Below are 17,111 nucleotides of genomic sequence, written 5' to 3' on the forward strand. Positions count from 1 at the left end.
CATAGTACACAGGGCAATGCTGGGTCTTTGCTATGTGCACCTATCAAACCTCGATCGACATATGATATGCAGGATACAGAAAGTGAGAGAGTGAGCTTGCTAGATCGACATATGATATGCAGGATACAGAAAGTGAGAGAGACATATGATATGCAGGATACAGAAAGTGAGAGAGTGAGATTGCTAGATCGACATATGATATGCAGGATACAGAAAGTGAGAGAGTGAGATTGCTAGATCGACATATGATATGCAGGATACAGAAAGTGAGAGAGTGAGATTGCTAGATCGACATATGATATGTAGGATACAGAAAGTGAGAGAGTGAGATTGCTAGATCGACATATGATATGCAGGATACAGAAAGTGAGAGAGTGAGATTGCTAGATCGACATATGATATGCAGGATACAGAAAGTGAGAGAGTGAGATTGCTAGATCGACATATGATATGCAGGATACAGAAAGTGAGAGAGTGAGATTGCTAGATCGACATATGATATGCAGGATACAGAAAGTGAGAGAGTGAGATTGCTAGATCGACATATGATATGTAGGATACAGAAAGTGAGAGAGTGAGATTGCTAGATCGACATATGATATGCAGGATACAGAAAGTGAGAGAGTGAGATTGCTAGATCGACATATGATATGCAGGATACAGAAAGTGAGAGAGTGAGATTGCTAGATCGACATATGATATGCAGGATACAGAAAGTGAGAGAGTGAGATTGCTAGATCGACATATGATATGCAGGATACAGAAAGTGAGAGAGTGAGATTGCTAGATCGACATATGATATGTAGGATACAGAAAGTGAGAGAGTGAGATTGCTAGATCGACATATGATATGTAGGATACAGAAAGTGAGAGAGTGAGATTGCTAGATCGACATATGATATGTAGGATACAGAAAGTGAGAGAGTGAGATTGCTAGATCGACATATGATATGTAGGATACAGAAAGTGAGAGAGTGAGATTGCTAGATCGACATATGATATGCAGGATACAGAAAGTGAGAGAGTGAGATTGCTAGATCGACATATGATATGTAGGATACAGAAAGTGAGAGAGTGAGATTGCTAGATCGACATATGATATGCAGGATACAGAAAGTGAGAGAGTGAGATTGCTAGATCGACATATGATATGCAGGATACAGAAAGTGAGAGAGACATATGATATGCAGGATACAGAAAGTGAGAGAGTGAGATTGCTAGATCGACATATGATATGTAGGATACAGAAAGTGAGAGAGTGAGATTGCTAGATCGACATATGATATGCAGGATACAGAAAGTGAGAGAGTGAGATTGCTAGATCGACATATGATATGCAGGATACAGAAAGTGAGAGAGTGAGATTGCTAGATCGACATATGATATGCAGGATACAGAAAGTGAGAGAGTGAGATTGCTAGATCGACATATGATATGTAGGATACAGAAAGTGAGAGAGTGAGATTGCTAGATCGACATATGATATGCAGGATACAGAAAGTGAGAGAGTGAGATTGCTAGATCGACATATGATATGCAGGATACAGAAAGTGAGAGAGTGAGATTGCTAGATCGACATATGATATGTAGGATACAGAAAGTGAGAGAGTGAGATTGCTAGATCGACATATGATATGTAGGATACAGAAAGTGAGAGAGTGAGCTTGCTAGATCGACATTTGATATGGAGAGAGAGAGAGAGAGAGAGAGAGAGACATAGAGAGAGAGAGAGCGCGCGTGTGCAGGATACAACTTGTTGTATATTAAAGAGACAAGAGTTTGATCCCAAGTTTATTTCATTAGGTTTTCACTGGTATCTTTAAAATGCCATGTACATAAATCTTCAACAATAACAAGCACAGCGACATGCGTGACACTCAAATACATTTAAATATACTATAAATCAAGGTGAATACAGAAATAAATATGTCGTAACCCTACCTAAATGTGCGAGGCTCCTTCTTCATATTGTGTGCAAGTTGCAACGGGTTATGTAGCTGCGGGGGTGGGGGGGGTGAGGGGTGCGCCCCCTGAGGACACATGGATGCTTGCTGCACATAGGCGCCTCTCCAGGGGCTAGGATAGATGAGTGTATGGGGTGTATGGATGCATGCGCTGCTAGAGAGAGGTTCTTCATATGAACTTGCAGGTCCCTTGGAATAGCTGTTCCATGCCTTTCCACGCATTGCAAGGGCCCCGATAGGCTCTGAGCTAGGTGCATTCTAACTGGAAGGCGTCCCTGGGTCTAGAATCAAAGGCTCTATCTCATGTGAGTATTCTGGAGACAGGTTGATGGTTCCCCTCCTTGCTTCTGGGATAAGATAAGGGGGCGTGAAGCTGGGTGCAAGCAGCACGCACTCGCCTGCAGCCGCGGGCTTATGTCTAAACTGCCCGTCTGCACAGTGTCACAGGCACGCCTCATGGAACCTCCCTCCGTCCCTTTCTGTTCTCTCTATGTGCACGCTTCTTGGCGCTTTTATGAATCTCATGTGTTGGGTAACACCACCTCTGAGGCATGTCTAGCTGCCAGGCTTCCCACCGGCACCCACCACCGCCCTACCCTGCTCAGAGCTGGCAGCAAGCATGCTAGGGTGTGTGCGGTCGTGGAGAAAGCCCTGCGGAAACATCTCAGAAGGCCTCGTGCTGCCCTCGGATTCTCGCCCTGAGTATGCAGTGGAAAAGCGGCCACGTGTCTGTTGCATGTGATCTAATGACCTCGGGTGAGGGGCGTCTAATGGGTAGCCACCAGTCCGGATTTCGGCAGTGCGTGTTATGTGGAGGAAATTAGCCGTGCCCGCCATTCCTGGCCACAATGCTCATTGCCAATCGCACTTTCCAAGGTCCTCTTCTTTCCTTGTGCTTCTTTAGTGTTAATAAAAGGGTTTCAAGTCAACACACCCCTCTCTTCCTCCATCCGCATAAACAGATGCGTGCCATCCTTACCGGGTGGGCAGGTCTCTTAGAGCTCATGCCAACCTATTGGTCTTTCTGCAGAGGCAAGGATAGGATAGGTCAGGGGCAACGTGCTCGCCTTAAAAACATGACGACACAGAGCACCACAGGTTCGATCCCGGGTCCGCGCTTAGAAACCTCTGGGTATTAAGCGCGTTATAAATAACCCATCATGTCATATCAAGGCGTAGTAGCCCAGATGGCATGCTCTTTTCCAAATGAGGACTACAGTGGTGCCACTGCTTGCGCACAGCCCCAGGCTGCATTAATACTGCTTAAGTTCGCAAACTAGCCACCGTGTCATTTGTCAAATTGTGGCCCTACCCGCTTAGTCATTGAGTGTCAGGACTCTTGTTGGGGGGGTTACGAGGGTGGAGAGCAACAGCCCACGCCCAGTCAGGACTTGCTGTAACATCAGGAACTGCCAGATATTTGCACTGTGACTCACTCACCGCGGAGTATTTTATAATCCCCCATTCTTCATGCAGTATCTGGAGTATTGAGATGTTACAGCAATACACGTGACTCATCTCGATATGGTATGCGGCCCAGGCAGCCTGCCCATCACAGCAGGCGCCACAGACAGCGGGCTTATCCTGCCAGCCCAGCAGCACTCCCTTTACTCGAGTCCAGAGGTGAGGAGCACCTGCCTTGCGCGCCACTAGCACGGGGGTGCCCAGGAGCGCTGGGCTGGGTTTACAAGCATCACCATAGAGGGCCATCAAAATGCCACTTGGCGTCAGGCGGCCTATCCTCGCGCCATCCAAGCCTGTAACACATGTGAGAGCAGAATTGCACGGCACCCCAGTATTCTGCCACTGCGGCCTACAAGGGGGCCAAGAGAACACTAGGGCCTGAGCAGAGGGTCGAGCTACGCATGGCACCACACCACGACGATGCTATTCAGCTGCTACGAGACTACCGGGACATGGGTGGACGGTGAAGTTACTCGTAGCAGCACCATGCCAAGAGAACAGTATTCAGTGGGCGCGCCCTACACGGTAAGTACTACCTGGGATATAAGACCTCTGGCACTGGAGACAGATAACAGAGCAATACATGGCAACATGCATAGAGAATAACATGCATTTGCTGTGACCTACAAGGTACGAGACCTCTGGGGCTGAGCAGATGACAGCGCTGTGCATGGCACCACGATGGGAGCACAGTGCCCAGTGGATGTGGCCTAGAAGGTAAGTACCTCTGCCACAAGACCTCTGGGGTTGAGCAGATGACAGCGCTGTGCATGGCACCACGATGGGGGTACAATGCCCAGTGGATGTGGCCTAGAAGGTAAGTACCTCTGCCACAAGACCTCTGGGGTTGAGCAGATGACAGCGCTGTGCATGGCACCACGATGGGGGTACAATGCCCAGTGGATGTGGCCTAGAAGGTAAGTACCTTTGCCACGAGACCTCTGGGGTTGAGCAGATGACAGCGCTGTGCATGGCACCACGATGCGAGTACAGTGCCCAGTGGATGTGACCTAGAAGGTAAGTACCTCTGCCATGAGACCTCTGAGGCTGAGCAGATGACAGCGCTGTGCATGGCACCACGATGCGAGTACAGTGCCCAGTGGATGTGGCCTAGAAGGTAAGTACCTCTGCCATGAGACCTCTGAGGCTGAGCAGATGACAGCGCTGTGCATGGCACCACGATGCGAGTACAGTGCCCAGTGGATGTGGCCTAGAAGGTAAGTACCTGTGCCACGAGACCTCTGGGTTTGAGCAGATGACAGCGCTGTGCATGGCACCACGATGGGAGCACAGTGCCCAGTGGATGTGGCCTAGAAGGTAAGTACCTTTGCCACGAGTCTCTGGGGTTGAGCAGATGACAGCGCTGTGCATGGCAACACGATGGGAGTACAGTGCCCAGTGGATGTGGCCTAGAAGGTAAGTACCTTTGCCACGAGACCTCTGCGGCTGAGCAGATGACAGCGCTGTGCATGGCACCACGATGGGAGTACAGTGCCCAGTGGATGTGGCCTAGAAGGTAAGTACCTGTGCCACGAGACCTCTGCGGCTGAGCAGATGACAGCGCTGTGCATGGCACCACGATGGGAGTACAGTGCCCAGTGGATGTGGCCTAGAAGGTAAGTACCTTTGCCACGAGTCTCTGGGGTTGAGCAGATGACAGCGCTGTGCATGGCACCACGATGGGAGTACAGTGCCCAGTGGATGTGGCCTAGAAGGTAAGTACCTTTGCCTCGAGACCTCTGGGGTTGAGCAGATGACAGCGCTGTGCATGGCACCACGATGGGAGTACAGTGCCCAGTGGATGTGGCCTAGAAGGTAAGTACCTTTGCCTCGAGACCTCTGGGGTTGAGCAGATGACAGCGCTGTGCATGGCACCACGATGGGGGTACAATGCCCAGTGGATGTGGCTAGAAGGTACGTACCTGTGCCATGAGACCTCTGGGGTTGAGCAGATGACAGCGCTGTGCATGGCACCACGATGGGGGTACAATGCCCAGTGGATGTGGCCTAGAAGGTAAGTACCTTTGCCTCGAGACCTCTGGGGTTGAGCAGATGACAGCGCTGTGCATGGCACCACGATGGGAGTACAGTGCCCAGTGGATGTGGCTAGAAGTTAAGTACCTGTGCCATGAGACCTCTGGGGTTGAGCAGATGACAGCGCTGTGCATGGCACCACGATGCGAGTACAGTGCCCAGTGGATGTGGCCTAGAAGGTAAGTACCTTTGCCACGAGACCTCTGCGGCTGAGCAGATGACAGCGCTGTGCATGGCACCACGATGGGAGTACAGTGCCCAGTGGATGTGGCCTAGAAGGTAAGTACCTGTGCCACGAGACCTCTGCGGCTGAGCAGATGACAGCGCTGTGCATGGCACCACGATGGGAGTACAGTGCCCAGTGGATGTGGCCTAGAAGGTAAGTACCTTTGCCTCGAGACCTCTGGGGTTGAGCAGATGACAGCGCTGTGCATGGCAGGATGATAAGAGAACAGCAATGTTGTCGAGACTGGAGGAAATCTCTCGCTTCTTTGTAAAGGAGTTGCTCACTGATATGAAATGTCAATAGTATTGTTATGTATGTTGCATTTACCTGTCGTGCATGTGGAATTTACTGTGCACAACCATGTGTTTTGGCGCTCGAATACCTTAAAGGGCTTCTGATTACATGATAAGCCTCCAGATGGAAGGTGTTGTGATTTGTAAATGTCCGCAACACCCTGAGAGGGCAGTGTTGAACCATGTTACATGTACTTTCAAAATATGATATCTGTATATGAATATGGAGCTATGCCCCCCTTTGCTGGGCGTACCTCCTTCCAAGGAGTCTCTAGTCTGCAACCATTGGTACACGTGATATAAACCCACATGATGCACTATTACCACAAACCATAAGAATGAAAGACCTGCAGACCATGCAAATGGCGGCGGTGCAGGTCTAGATCCCAGCCAATGGTGGTGTTGCAGGTCTAGAGCCCAGCCAATGGCGGTGGTGCAGGTCTAGAGCCCAGCCAATGGCGGTGGTGCAAGTCTAGAGCCCAGCCAATGGCGGTGATGCAGGTCTAGATCTCAGCCAATGGCCGCGGTGCAGGTCTAGATCCCAGCCAATGGCGACGGTGCAGGTCTAGATCCCAGCAAATGGTGGTGTTGCAGGTCTAGATCCCAGCCAATGGCGGCGGTGTAGGTCTAGATCCCAGCCAATGGCGGCGGTGCAGGTCTAGATCCCAGCAAATGGTGGTGTTGCAGGTCTAGATCACAGCCAATGGCGGCGGTGCAGGTCTAGATCCCAACCAATGACAGCGGTGCAGGTTTAGAACCCAGCGAATGGCGGCCGTGCAGGTCCAGAGCCCAGCAAATGGCAGCAGTGCAGGTCTAGAGCCCAGCTAATGGCGGCAGTGCAGGTCTAGATTCCAGGCAATGGCAGTGGTGAACATCTAGATCCTAGCCAATGGCAGCGGTCCTCTGAGTAAATGGCAGTGATATAACATAACATACCCAGAGAGGCTGCTTTGGAAGGTGATATACATACGCCTGTTCGTTGGCAGTGAGGTTTCCATCTTGAGGACAAACGTCGCTGACTCAATGATTTTCTATGCACTCTGTGGCACATTCACCCGTGGCATGCTCAGTGGCGTGTACGTTTTCCCCAACACATATAGTAAAATATTCCTTGGCTCTGCGTAGTATGCGAGGAAAAGCAGAGTGCTCAATGCGAAAACCAGTGGAGAGATGGTAACAGGTATTTTAGTGTGGGTGCTCGGTTCATCAGCCTCCATATCACCTGCTAAACCCTTCCAATGTTGTGTTGAAGGGCTGCGTTCCTACAGTCTATCCACTATCCCCCCAATCCGCCCCCCAGCCCCCCGAACACCACTGTCACTTAAAGAACAATGAGCAGAGTTCATGTTGATTGCAGTTCATGCTTCCAACCACTAGATGGCAGATTGTGGCATAGCGCCATGCCTGCCCCTTCCTAGGAGAAGGCACTGTAATTCAACTGGCATTCCTCGTTTCTTTCCCAGTAGCGGGCAGATCTTTAGTAAACACGTGTCCTCGGCCGAGGCAGAGACTCCTGGGCTGGGCCTGGGGATTTAGCTAGGTGGGCAGCATGTTCCCGGAAACGAGTAATGCACGCTGTGAATGGTGCAAGGCAGTCCAGCTCAGCTCCCTGCTTTGGGTGCAGCGTCCGTGGGCAGTCCTTCCTGCTGGAGCCAATTCCCCGATAGTGCTGCGATAATGAAATGTGAGAGAAGAAAAAGCACACTGAAGTAATTGCAGGAGGAGGGGGCGCTGTCGGCGAACGCCGAGCAGCCGGGTGTGTCACAGTTTCCGCAGAGAGGGCCAGCGCCGAGCTTCATCTCTCCGTCCTGGAGCACAGGCCGCTTGCTCCTCCCTGGCATTCCTGAAGAGACAGAAAAGAAGGCTGTTAATATGCAAGGCCTCTGGGAAATGTTTACTACCAACAAAGGCTGTTGCAGTGGCAAACTTCCACAACAGTTCACATTCTAGTAATGACTGTGACGTGAGAGGCCGAGCCTCTGCCTCCTGCTCTTATGTGGGCCCTTTCCGCACTCTCATACACTGCTCCCAGCTCTCCCAGTGAAACTGTACTATGAATGCACTGCCCGGGGACTAATCGCTCTCAGCTGCTCTCGGATCTCCCACCAATATTACATGAGCGCCCTGTTCAGGCGCTATGATAGAATGATGCCCTGGTATTTCCCCACTGCTGCTCTCTGATCTCCTGGCAAAACAAAAAAGTGAGGGCTCTATGGCTCTGAATAAATCATAACCACGGGCACAGCTCTGGGCAACCCTCTAGACCATCGTTCTCCAGCCTGCCAAACCGTTACAGAAGGGGAAAAACCATATTTAAATCAGGCTTAGCCCCACCCCAAAAGGGGCAATCCAGCCCGAACTGCTAGGTCACATCCCTTCTGCACGAGACCACAAGCATCCCTAAACATGTTTCAGCCTTGTTGGGGCTCATCAGTGAGGAGTAGCTTGGGTCTCTAGGCCCAGCAGACTCGGGACCCACGTCTGGGCACACCCGGGTGACTTTGGCAAAACAAAAAGATGATGGCTAGAAGGTTTTGAATAATTCATAACCACGGGCAGAGCTCAAGCTATATTATAATATGAATGCACTGCTTAGGGACTATGTTATAGAGACCAGAATTCCATCTCAGCTGCTCTTGGATCTCCCACCAATATTCTGATATCAATGCACTGCTCAGAAATTGATAGAATGATGCCCTCCTATTTACCCACTGCTGCTCTGTGATCTCCCAGGTATCAGACACTCTGGTGGAATAGGACAGTGGCATCGACTTTCTGCTGCTCGCTGATGTCCCAGCTATCAGACACTGGTGGAATGGGACAGTGGTATCGACTTTCTGCAGCTCACTGATATCCCAGCTATCAGACACTGCTGGAATGGGACAGTGGTATCGACTTTCTGCTGCTCTGTGATCTCCCAGCTATCAGACACTGCTGGAATGGGACAGTGGTATCGACTTTCTGCAGCTCACTGATATCCCAGCTATCAGACACTGGTGGAATGGGACAGTGGCATCGACTTCCTGCTGCTCGCTGATATCCCAGCTATTAGACACTGGTGGAATGGGACAGTGGTATCGTCTTTCTGCTGCTCGCTGATCTCCCAGGTATCGGACACTCTGGTGGAATGGGACAGTGGTATCGACTTTCTGCTGCTCGCTGATGTCCCAGCTATCAGACACTGGTGGAATGGGACAGTGGTATCGACTTTCTGCAGCTCACTGATATCCCAGCTATTAGACACTGGTGGAATGGGACAGTGGTATCGACTTTCTGCTGCTCACTGATATCCCAGCTATTAGACACTGGTGGAATGGGACAGTGGTATCGACTTTCTGCAGCTCACTGATATCCCAGCTATTAGACACTGGTGGAATGGGACAGTGGTATCGACTTTCTGCTGCTCGCTGATCTCCCAGGTATCGGACACTGTGGTGGAATGGGACAGTGGCATCGACTTTCTGCTGCTCGCTGATATCCCAGCTATCAGACACTGGTGGAATGGGACAGTGGTATCGACTTTCTGCAGCTCACTGATATCCCAGCTATCAGACACTGGTGGAATGGGACAGTGGTATCGACTTTCTGCTGCTCACTGATATCCCAGCTATTAGACACTGGTGGAATGGGACAGTGGTATCGACTTTCTGCAGCTCACTGATATCCCAGCTATTAGACACTGGTGGAATGGGACAGTGGTATCGACTTTCTGCTGCTCGCTGATCTCCCAGGTATCGGACACTCTGGTGGAATGGGACAGTGGCATCGACTTTCTGCTGCTCGCTGATATCCCAGCTATCAGACACTGCTGGAATGGGACAGTGGTATCGACTTTCTGCAGCTCACTGATATCCCAGCTATTAGACACTGGTGGAATGGGACAGTGGTATCGACTTTCTGCTGCTCGCTGATCTCCCAGGTAACAGACACTCTGGTGGAATGGGACAGTGGCATCGACTTTCTGCTGCTCGCTGATATCCCAGCTATCAGACACTGGTGGAATGGGACAGTGGTATCGACTTTCTGCAGCTCACTGATATCCCAGCTATTAGACACTGGTGGAATGGGACAGTGGTATCGACTTTCTGCTGCTCGCTGATCTCCCAGGTATCGGACACCCTGCTGGAATGGGACAGTGGTATCGACTTTCTGCAGCTCGCTGATCTCCCAGCTATCAGACACTAGTGAAATGGGACAGTGGTATCGACTTTCTGCAGCTCACTGATATCCCAGCTATTAGACACTGGTGGAATGGGACAGTGGTATCGACTTTCTGCTGCTCGCTGATCTCCCAGGTATCAGACACTCTGGTGGAATGGGACAGTGGCATCGACTTTCTGCGGCTCGCTGATATCCCAGCTATCAGACACTGGTGGAATGGGACAGTGGTATCGACTTTCTGCAGCTCACTGATATCCCAGCTATTAGACACTGGTAGAATGGGACAGTGGTATCGACTTTCTGCTGCTCGCTGATCTCCCAGGTATCAGACACTCTGGTGGAATGGGACAGTGGTATCGACTTTCTGCAGCTCGCTGATCTCCCAGCTATCAGACACTGGTGAAATGGGACAGTGGCATCGACTTTCTGCAGCTCGCTGGTATCCCAGCTATTAGACACGGGTGGAATGTGACAGTGGTATCAACTTTCTGCAGCTCGCTGATCTCCCAGCTATCAGACACTCTGGTGGAATGGGACAGTGGTATCGACACTCTGGTGGAAGGTGACAGTGGTATCGACTTTCTGCTGCTCGCTGATCTCCCAGGTATCGGACACTCTGGTGGAATGGGACAGTGGTATCGACTTTCTGCAGCTCGCTGATCTCCCAGCTATCAGACACTCTGGTGGAATGGGACAGTGGTATCGACACTCTGGTGGAAGGTGACAGTGGTATCGACTTTCTGCTGCTCGCTGATCTCCCAGGTATCGGACACTCTGGTGGAATGGGACAGTGGTATCGACTTTTTGCAGCTCGCTGATCTCCCAGCTATCAGACACTCTGGTGGAATGGGAGAGTGGTATCAACTTTCTGCAGCTCGCTGATCTCCCAGCTATCAGACACTCTGGTGGAATGGGACAGTGGTATCGACACTCTGGTGGAAGGTGACAGTGGTATCGACTTTCTGCTGCTCGCTGATCTCCCAGGTATCGGACACTCTGGTGGAATGGGACAGTGGTATCGACTTTCTGCAGCTCGCTGATCTCCCAGCTATCAGACACTCTGGTGGAATGGGAGAGTGGTATCGACTTTCTTCAGCTCGCTGATATCCCAGCTATTAGACACTGGTGGAATGGGACAGCGACATCGACTTTCTGCTGCTCGCTGATCTCCCAGCTATCAGACACTGGTGGAATGGGAGAGTGGTATCGACTTTCTGCAGCTCGCTGATCTCCCAGGTATCAGACAATGGTGGAATGGGACAGTGGAATCGACTTTCTGCAGCTCGCTGATCTACCAGCTATCGGACACTCTGGTGGAATGAGACAGTGGAATCGACTTTCTGCTGCTCGCTGATCTCCCAGCTATCAGCCACTCTGGTGGAATGGGAGTGTGGTATCGACTTTCTGCAGCTCGCTGATCTCCCAGCTATCAGACACTCTGGTGGAATGGGAGAGTGGTATCGACTTTCTGCAGCTCACTGATATCCCAGCTATTAGACACTGGTGGAATGGGACAGTGGTATCGACTTTCTGCTGCTCGCTGATCTCCCAGGTATCAGACACTGGTGGAATGGGACAGTGGCATCGACTTTCTGCTGCTCGCTGATATCCCAGCTATTAGACACTGGTGGAATGGGACAGTGGTATCGACTTTCTGCAGCTCGCTGATCTCCCAGCTATTAGTCACTGGTGGAATGGGACAGTGGTATCGACTTTCTGCAGCCCGCTGATCTCCCAGCTATTAGTCACTGGTGGAATGGGACAGTGGCATCGACTTTCTGCAGCTCGGTGATATCCCAGCTATTAGACACTGGTGGAATGGGACAGTGGTATCGACTTTCTGCAGCCCGCTGATCTCCCAGCTATTAGTCACTGGTGGAATGGGACAGTGGCATCGACTTTCTGCAGCTCGGTGATATCCCAGCTATTAGACACTGGTGGAATGGGACAGTGGTATAGACTTTCTGCAGCCCGCTGATCCCCCAGCTATCGGGCACTGGTGGAATGGGACAGTGGCATCGACCTTCTGCAGCTCGCTGATATCCCAGCTATTAGACACTCTGGTGTAATGGGACAGTGGTATTGACTTTCTGCTGCTCGCTTATCTACCAGCTGTCAGACACTGGCAGAATGGGACAGTGGTATCCCCTCTCTGTTGCTCTCTGTAATCCCCCAGGTGTATTATAATATGAGGGCAGTGCTCGGACTCTATAACAGAATGATACCCTGATATTCCCAGTCTGCTGCTCTTTGATCTCCCAGCTTTATTATTATATTAATGCGCTGGTCAGATAATTCATTAGAATGAGAGCCTGATTTTCCCTCGTCTTGCTCTGTGATTGCCATCTCAGATCTGCACCACTTAGAATTCTGCATTATAACATGATTATTTGGAAGAACATATATTCAACTGTGGGATCAACGAAACCTCTTTAAAATGGCTATGCTTTTGCACGAGCATAACACAGTTATAGTCTGATTGGATGCCTGCGGGGCTGTGACTTGGAATAGGGACACTTCTTGAAGACTAGAACAAGGGTGCGTCCTTGTCTCGTTTTTTATTACTTTTTATTTTGTTGTGTTATAGTTTATACATAAACTTTTCACACATATCAAAAAGGATTACTTAATACAATTACATCAAAAATGTGTCCCTCCTCTCTTTCCTGCACGGGGCCCGGCACACGGCCGTAACCCCGCCCACCTTGGCTCCGCCCCACGCATCGTCCATCAATCCTTTTCTCCGCACGATCGGGGCCGGGCGCACTATCCTCTGAAGACTTTCTTACCTTTTTCCCTCTCTGGCTCTCGCTAGTGTTCGTTTACTAGTCTGTCTATGTCTTTTAAACTAGATTTTCCAGACTGTTCATCGTGTCACCGTCGCTTCGCGAGGGCGGATCCCCATCCTCTTTGTTTAGAGTGTTTGGGTCCGGAACACCGTTGGGACTCCTGTTTTTACTGTGACTCCCTTTCGGTCTGGGCACTTCAACGTCGGTTGGAGCGGTGGGAGGAGGTGTTCGGACGGACTCCTCCTTTGCATTTTCAGGCGTTCATCGACAAGAAGAAAAAACGCCCGGTAAGTTCTTTACTTTTCAGAGACACCCCAGCCGGGGGATACCTTTCCGGGTTCCTCTCGAGCCGGAAGGGGCGTTGATCGCTCTGTTACCGGGGTTCGCCCTGAGGTGCCTGTCGGGCCTAATAATTATACCGGAGTTTTCTCTGAGAGTCTCCGTAAGGGGCCAGTGTCCACCGGAGTACGCTCCGAGGCCCCTCCTGTGGGGGCTGTCTGTAGACCCAGTTCTACTGAGTCGTGGGCTACCGGAGCTTGCTCTGAGGCCGCTCTTTCGGCTTCCCTCAAAGACAAAACCGGGGTGCGCCCCGAGGTCTTGGCTGGGCTTGAGGTTACCGAACGGATGTTCGAGGCCCGTGCCGATAAGGCTTCTACCGGGCCTAGGTCCGAGGTCCCTCGTACAGAGGCTAAGGATACCAACAGTTCTGAGGGTCCGGGCAAGGCCCTGTCAGTGAAAGTGCACCGTTCCCGCTCTTGTGGTGACACCAGATCTATTGAGGGGGCAAAGAAGAACATTTTTTCTTTTACCGGCAGTGCCGAGGCCCTTCCTTCGAAGGCTCAGTTGGCGGTTGGTATGTCGCAGAAACATACCAAGCCTCATAGTACCGGCTCTGCCGAGGTTCCTTACGTTAAGGCTAAAATTAAGACCCCTGACCCATCAACAGGGACCCCTGCCTCACGTGCCGCAGTTCCCCTCAGATGAGGACAAAATGGCGGCCGTTCCCGCCACGACCACGGCGGCCATTTTAGGTACTACCCCTACAACTACACCATCGGCCCCTGGTGTAGGGTTCGGTCCTTCGGGTGAACCTAAGGTCCCTTGTGCGCATCCTTACCGGCCGGTTTATGATTGGAACGCCCGGATGCCTCTTCCGCACAATGTTTCGTTGCCCGCGGGGCCGGCTCCCTTGATTTATGTGGATTTGTCGGTGGAGGGGCCGGTGTGGCACCCTTCTCCGTTACGTCCCTGGATTTGTCCACCTCATGAGAGGCCTCCTCAGGTTCCGAAACAATCTCCTGGGGGCGCTTTTTTCGGTAAATTTCAAGTGCTTATGCGCACCGACCCCATGAGGGAATATTTCAAAGGGCTTTTCAAGGAGATATGTCCACCCGCGCCTCAGGCTCCACCCGTTCCAACGGTGGTCCTGCCGGCGCCTCTCTTGCCCGTGGTGCCTCCCCCTGCGCTTCCGCCTGTGCCACCATTGTCCCCAGTGCACAAGGCAGTGCCTGACACGGCTCAGCAGGATCCTGACCTGTCAGATGACCCTCAAGGCGATCAGGACAACAAGGACCTTCCCCGCTCTATCAGAGCTTTCCATGACCGGGTGCTGGACATGATGAGTTTCTTAGATGTTCCGGTGCCCGAGGCACCTGCTCTGCAGGAGGGCATGCTTTCTGGGGCGTTCACCTTGTCTCCTTTGGAGCGTACCGGCCTGTTCTTGCAGAAGGACGTTCTGGCCGAGGTCCGTAGAGTTTGGGAAAAGCCACGGGACTTTTTGTCAATAAAAAGATTGACGCGAGGTAGAGGCTGCATTCTTCGGAAGAAGTGGCCTTGTCGTCTTGTCCGCCTCCCTCCTCTACAGTGGTGGCTGCGGCTACGTTGCAATCCAGGCCTGCAGCATCCTCCTCCGCAACGGATACTCAGGTCTTGGGAAAGGAGGACAAGCTCCTGGACTCCCTAGGCAGGAAAACCTTTGCCAATTCGGCCTTGCAGCTCAGGCAGGCCAATGCAGAATTGATTTTGGCGGGAGCTAACATGCGGATGTGGAGAGGTCTGTCGGAGTTTGAGGAGCACATTCCGGTCGAGAAGTTGAAGGATTTCAGAGGAGGCCTTTCCGATGCCAGGGTCTTGGCCCACGATCTCCTGGAGGCTGCGGCTCATCACGTAGACACCTCGGCTCGGGGTCTGATGCTTGGGGTTGATACCTCGTGGCAAGCGTGGCTGCATGCCACTAAGTTCTCGAAGGAGGTGCAAGACAAGGTTCTGGACCTTCCATTTGATGGTAAGGAGCTTTTTCACTCTTCTACTGATGTAGAGCTCACCAAAACCAAAGATAGCACTTAGACGGCTAAATCATTGTCTGTTTTGGTTAAAGCTCCCTTCAAGTCTCAAAGGCCGTTGTCGCAAGGTCGACCTTCCTCTGGTTTTAGGGGCTTCCTCGACTGCAAATCTCGCAGAGTGGATACTCCTGCGGGTAATAACCGCCGTAGACAACAGCGTACGCGGTTTTTCTCCCGCTCCTCAGCCTCCTCATCAGGTTCAGGTGGCACCGCCACCGATAAGCCTGCTAAATGAGGGTTTTCCGCGCTTGCACGAGTCCCCGGTGGGAGGACGCATTGCGTCTCATTGAGAGGCGTGGCAGGCCATCACAGAAGACAGATGGGTCTTGTCAGTCGTTCGAGCGGGCTTCCGCTTACCTTTACCCACTACCCCACCCCTCAACCCTCCTTTTCAGCTGTCGGGCTCACCCTCCCTCAAGGCCGAGGTTCAGAAACTTCTGCACCTCAGAGCTGTGGAACCCGTTCCCCTTGGGGAGCGAGGGGAGGGCTTCTACTCCCGGCTGTTTACGGTGCCCAAACCCAACCAGGCTGGCCTGCGCACCACCCTAGACCTTTCCCAGTTCAATCTTTTCCTACCCCAAGAGAAATTCAAGATGATCACGCCCGGCCAGGTTCGCTCCTCTTTGCAGTTGGGCGATTGGCTCAGCGTGGTGGATCTTCAGGATGCGTACATGCATATCCTGATTTGGAATCCACACAGGAGATACCTCCGCTTCTCTTTGGGAGAGGAGCACTTCCAGTTTCGGGTGCTTCCTTTTAGCCTCAGTTCGGCGCCGCATGTCTTCACGAAGATGATGTCGGTGATTGCGGCCTATCTTCGTCTCCAGGGTATCCATGTGTATCCCTATTTGGACGACTGGCTCCTACGCAGCCCTTGTCCGTTGGCAGCAGCGGAAAACCTCCAGTCTCTCCTTCAGCTCCTGTTCCATCTTGGGCTGTCGGTGAACTGGCGGAAATCCTCCATGACGGTCTCACAGGACCTGACTTTCCTGGGTTTTCGTTGGAACACGATCGACTGCCGAGTGTATCTGACCGGGGACAGAATGGCGGATCTGTTGGCCACGTGTCAGATGTTTGCGCAGTCGGAGAGCATGTCGGCATGGTGGTTCCAGAGGCTTCTGGGCCTCATAGCCTCGTGTGTACTGGCTCTTCCTCTTGCTCGTCTCAAAATGAGACGGACCCAGATGGCTCTTCGGAGTTCCTGGCGTCAGGCTGTGGACCCGGATTCCAAGCGGATAATGATTCCGGATTCTATGAGACTGGACCTGGACTGGTGGTCATCTCTCAGCAACCTGTCAGTGGGCGCGGGGTTCCAGGACCCAGCCCCCATGGTGACGATCACGACAGACTCCTCCCTTTTGGGGTGGGGTGCGACGTTAGATCCTCTTCAGGTCTCCGACCTCTGGTCACCTCAGGACAAGCTCCTGCACATAAATCATTTGGAGCTTCTGGCGATTTTTCTGGCGCTCAGGGCGTTCAGACCTCTCATTGTCAACAAGGTGGTCCACATAAGAATGGACAATGTGGTATCAATGTACTACATAAACAAGCAAGGGGGAACAAAGTCTCCCCCTCTTGTGGACCTGTCCATCCAGATTTGGGAGTGGGCCGTGCTTCATGGGGTCTGGCTGCTTGCAGTGCACATTCCGGGCCAGCTGAATGTCACTGCGGATGCCCTCAGCCGGCGGACAGTGGTCAGCTACGAGTGGGAGTTGAAAGCAGAGATCCTCTCATGGATTTTCTCGCGTTGGGGCACACCGGAGGTGTTACTCACCGCCGGCAAGCGACCGGGACGGTTGTACTGGATGTTGCTTGAAGAGCTCGAGATGGAGCCTCCA

The 17,111-nt window shown here is 52.0% G+C and overlaps 1 protein-coding gene across 1 annotated transcript in view; it reads right to left on the reverse strand.

Annotated features, from left to right (window-relative positions):
* Nucleotides 1-1,778: 1,778 nt before the first annotated feature.
* The window catches only part of LOC138522001 (E3 ubiquitin-protein ligase TRIM7-like), a 39,052-nt gene continuing 23,719 nt past the window's right edge, over nt 1,779-17,111 (reverse strand). Inside the window, exon 2 of the mRNA XM_069635192.1 lies at nt 1,779-7,824. Coding sequence (XP_069491293.1) covers nt 7,777-7,824 — 48 coding nt within the window. The 3' untranslated portion in view covers nt 1,779-7,776. The remainder of the gene's footprint in view (nt 7,825-17,111) is intronic.

The sequence above is a fragment of the Ambystoma mexicanum genome, chromosome 13, assembly GCF_040938575.1.
Source record: "Ambystoma mexicanum isolate Mex_15411 chromosome 13, UKY_AmexF1_1, whole genome shotgun sequence".
NCBI classification, from domain to species: Eukaryota; Metazoa; Chordata; class Amphibia; order Caudata; family Ambystomatidae; genus Ambystoma; species Ambystoma mexicanum.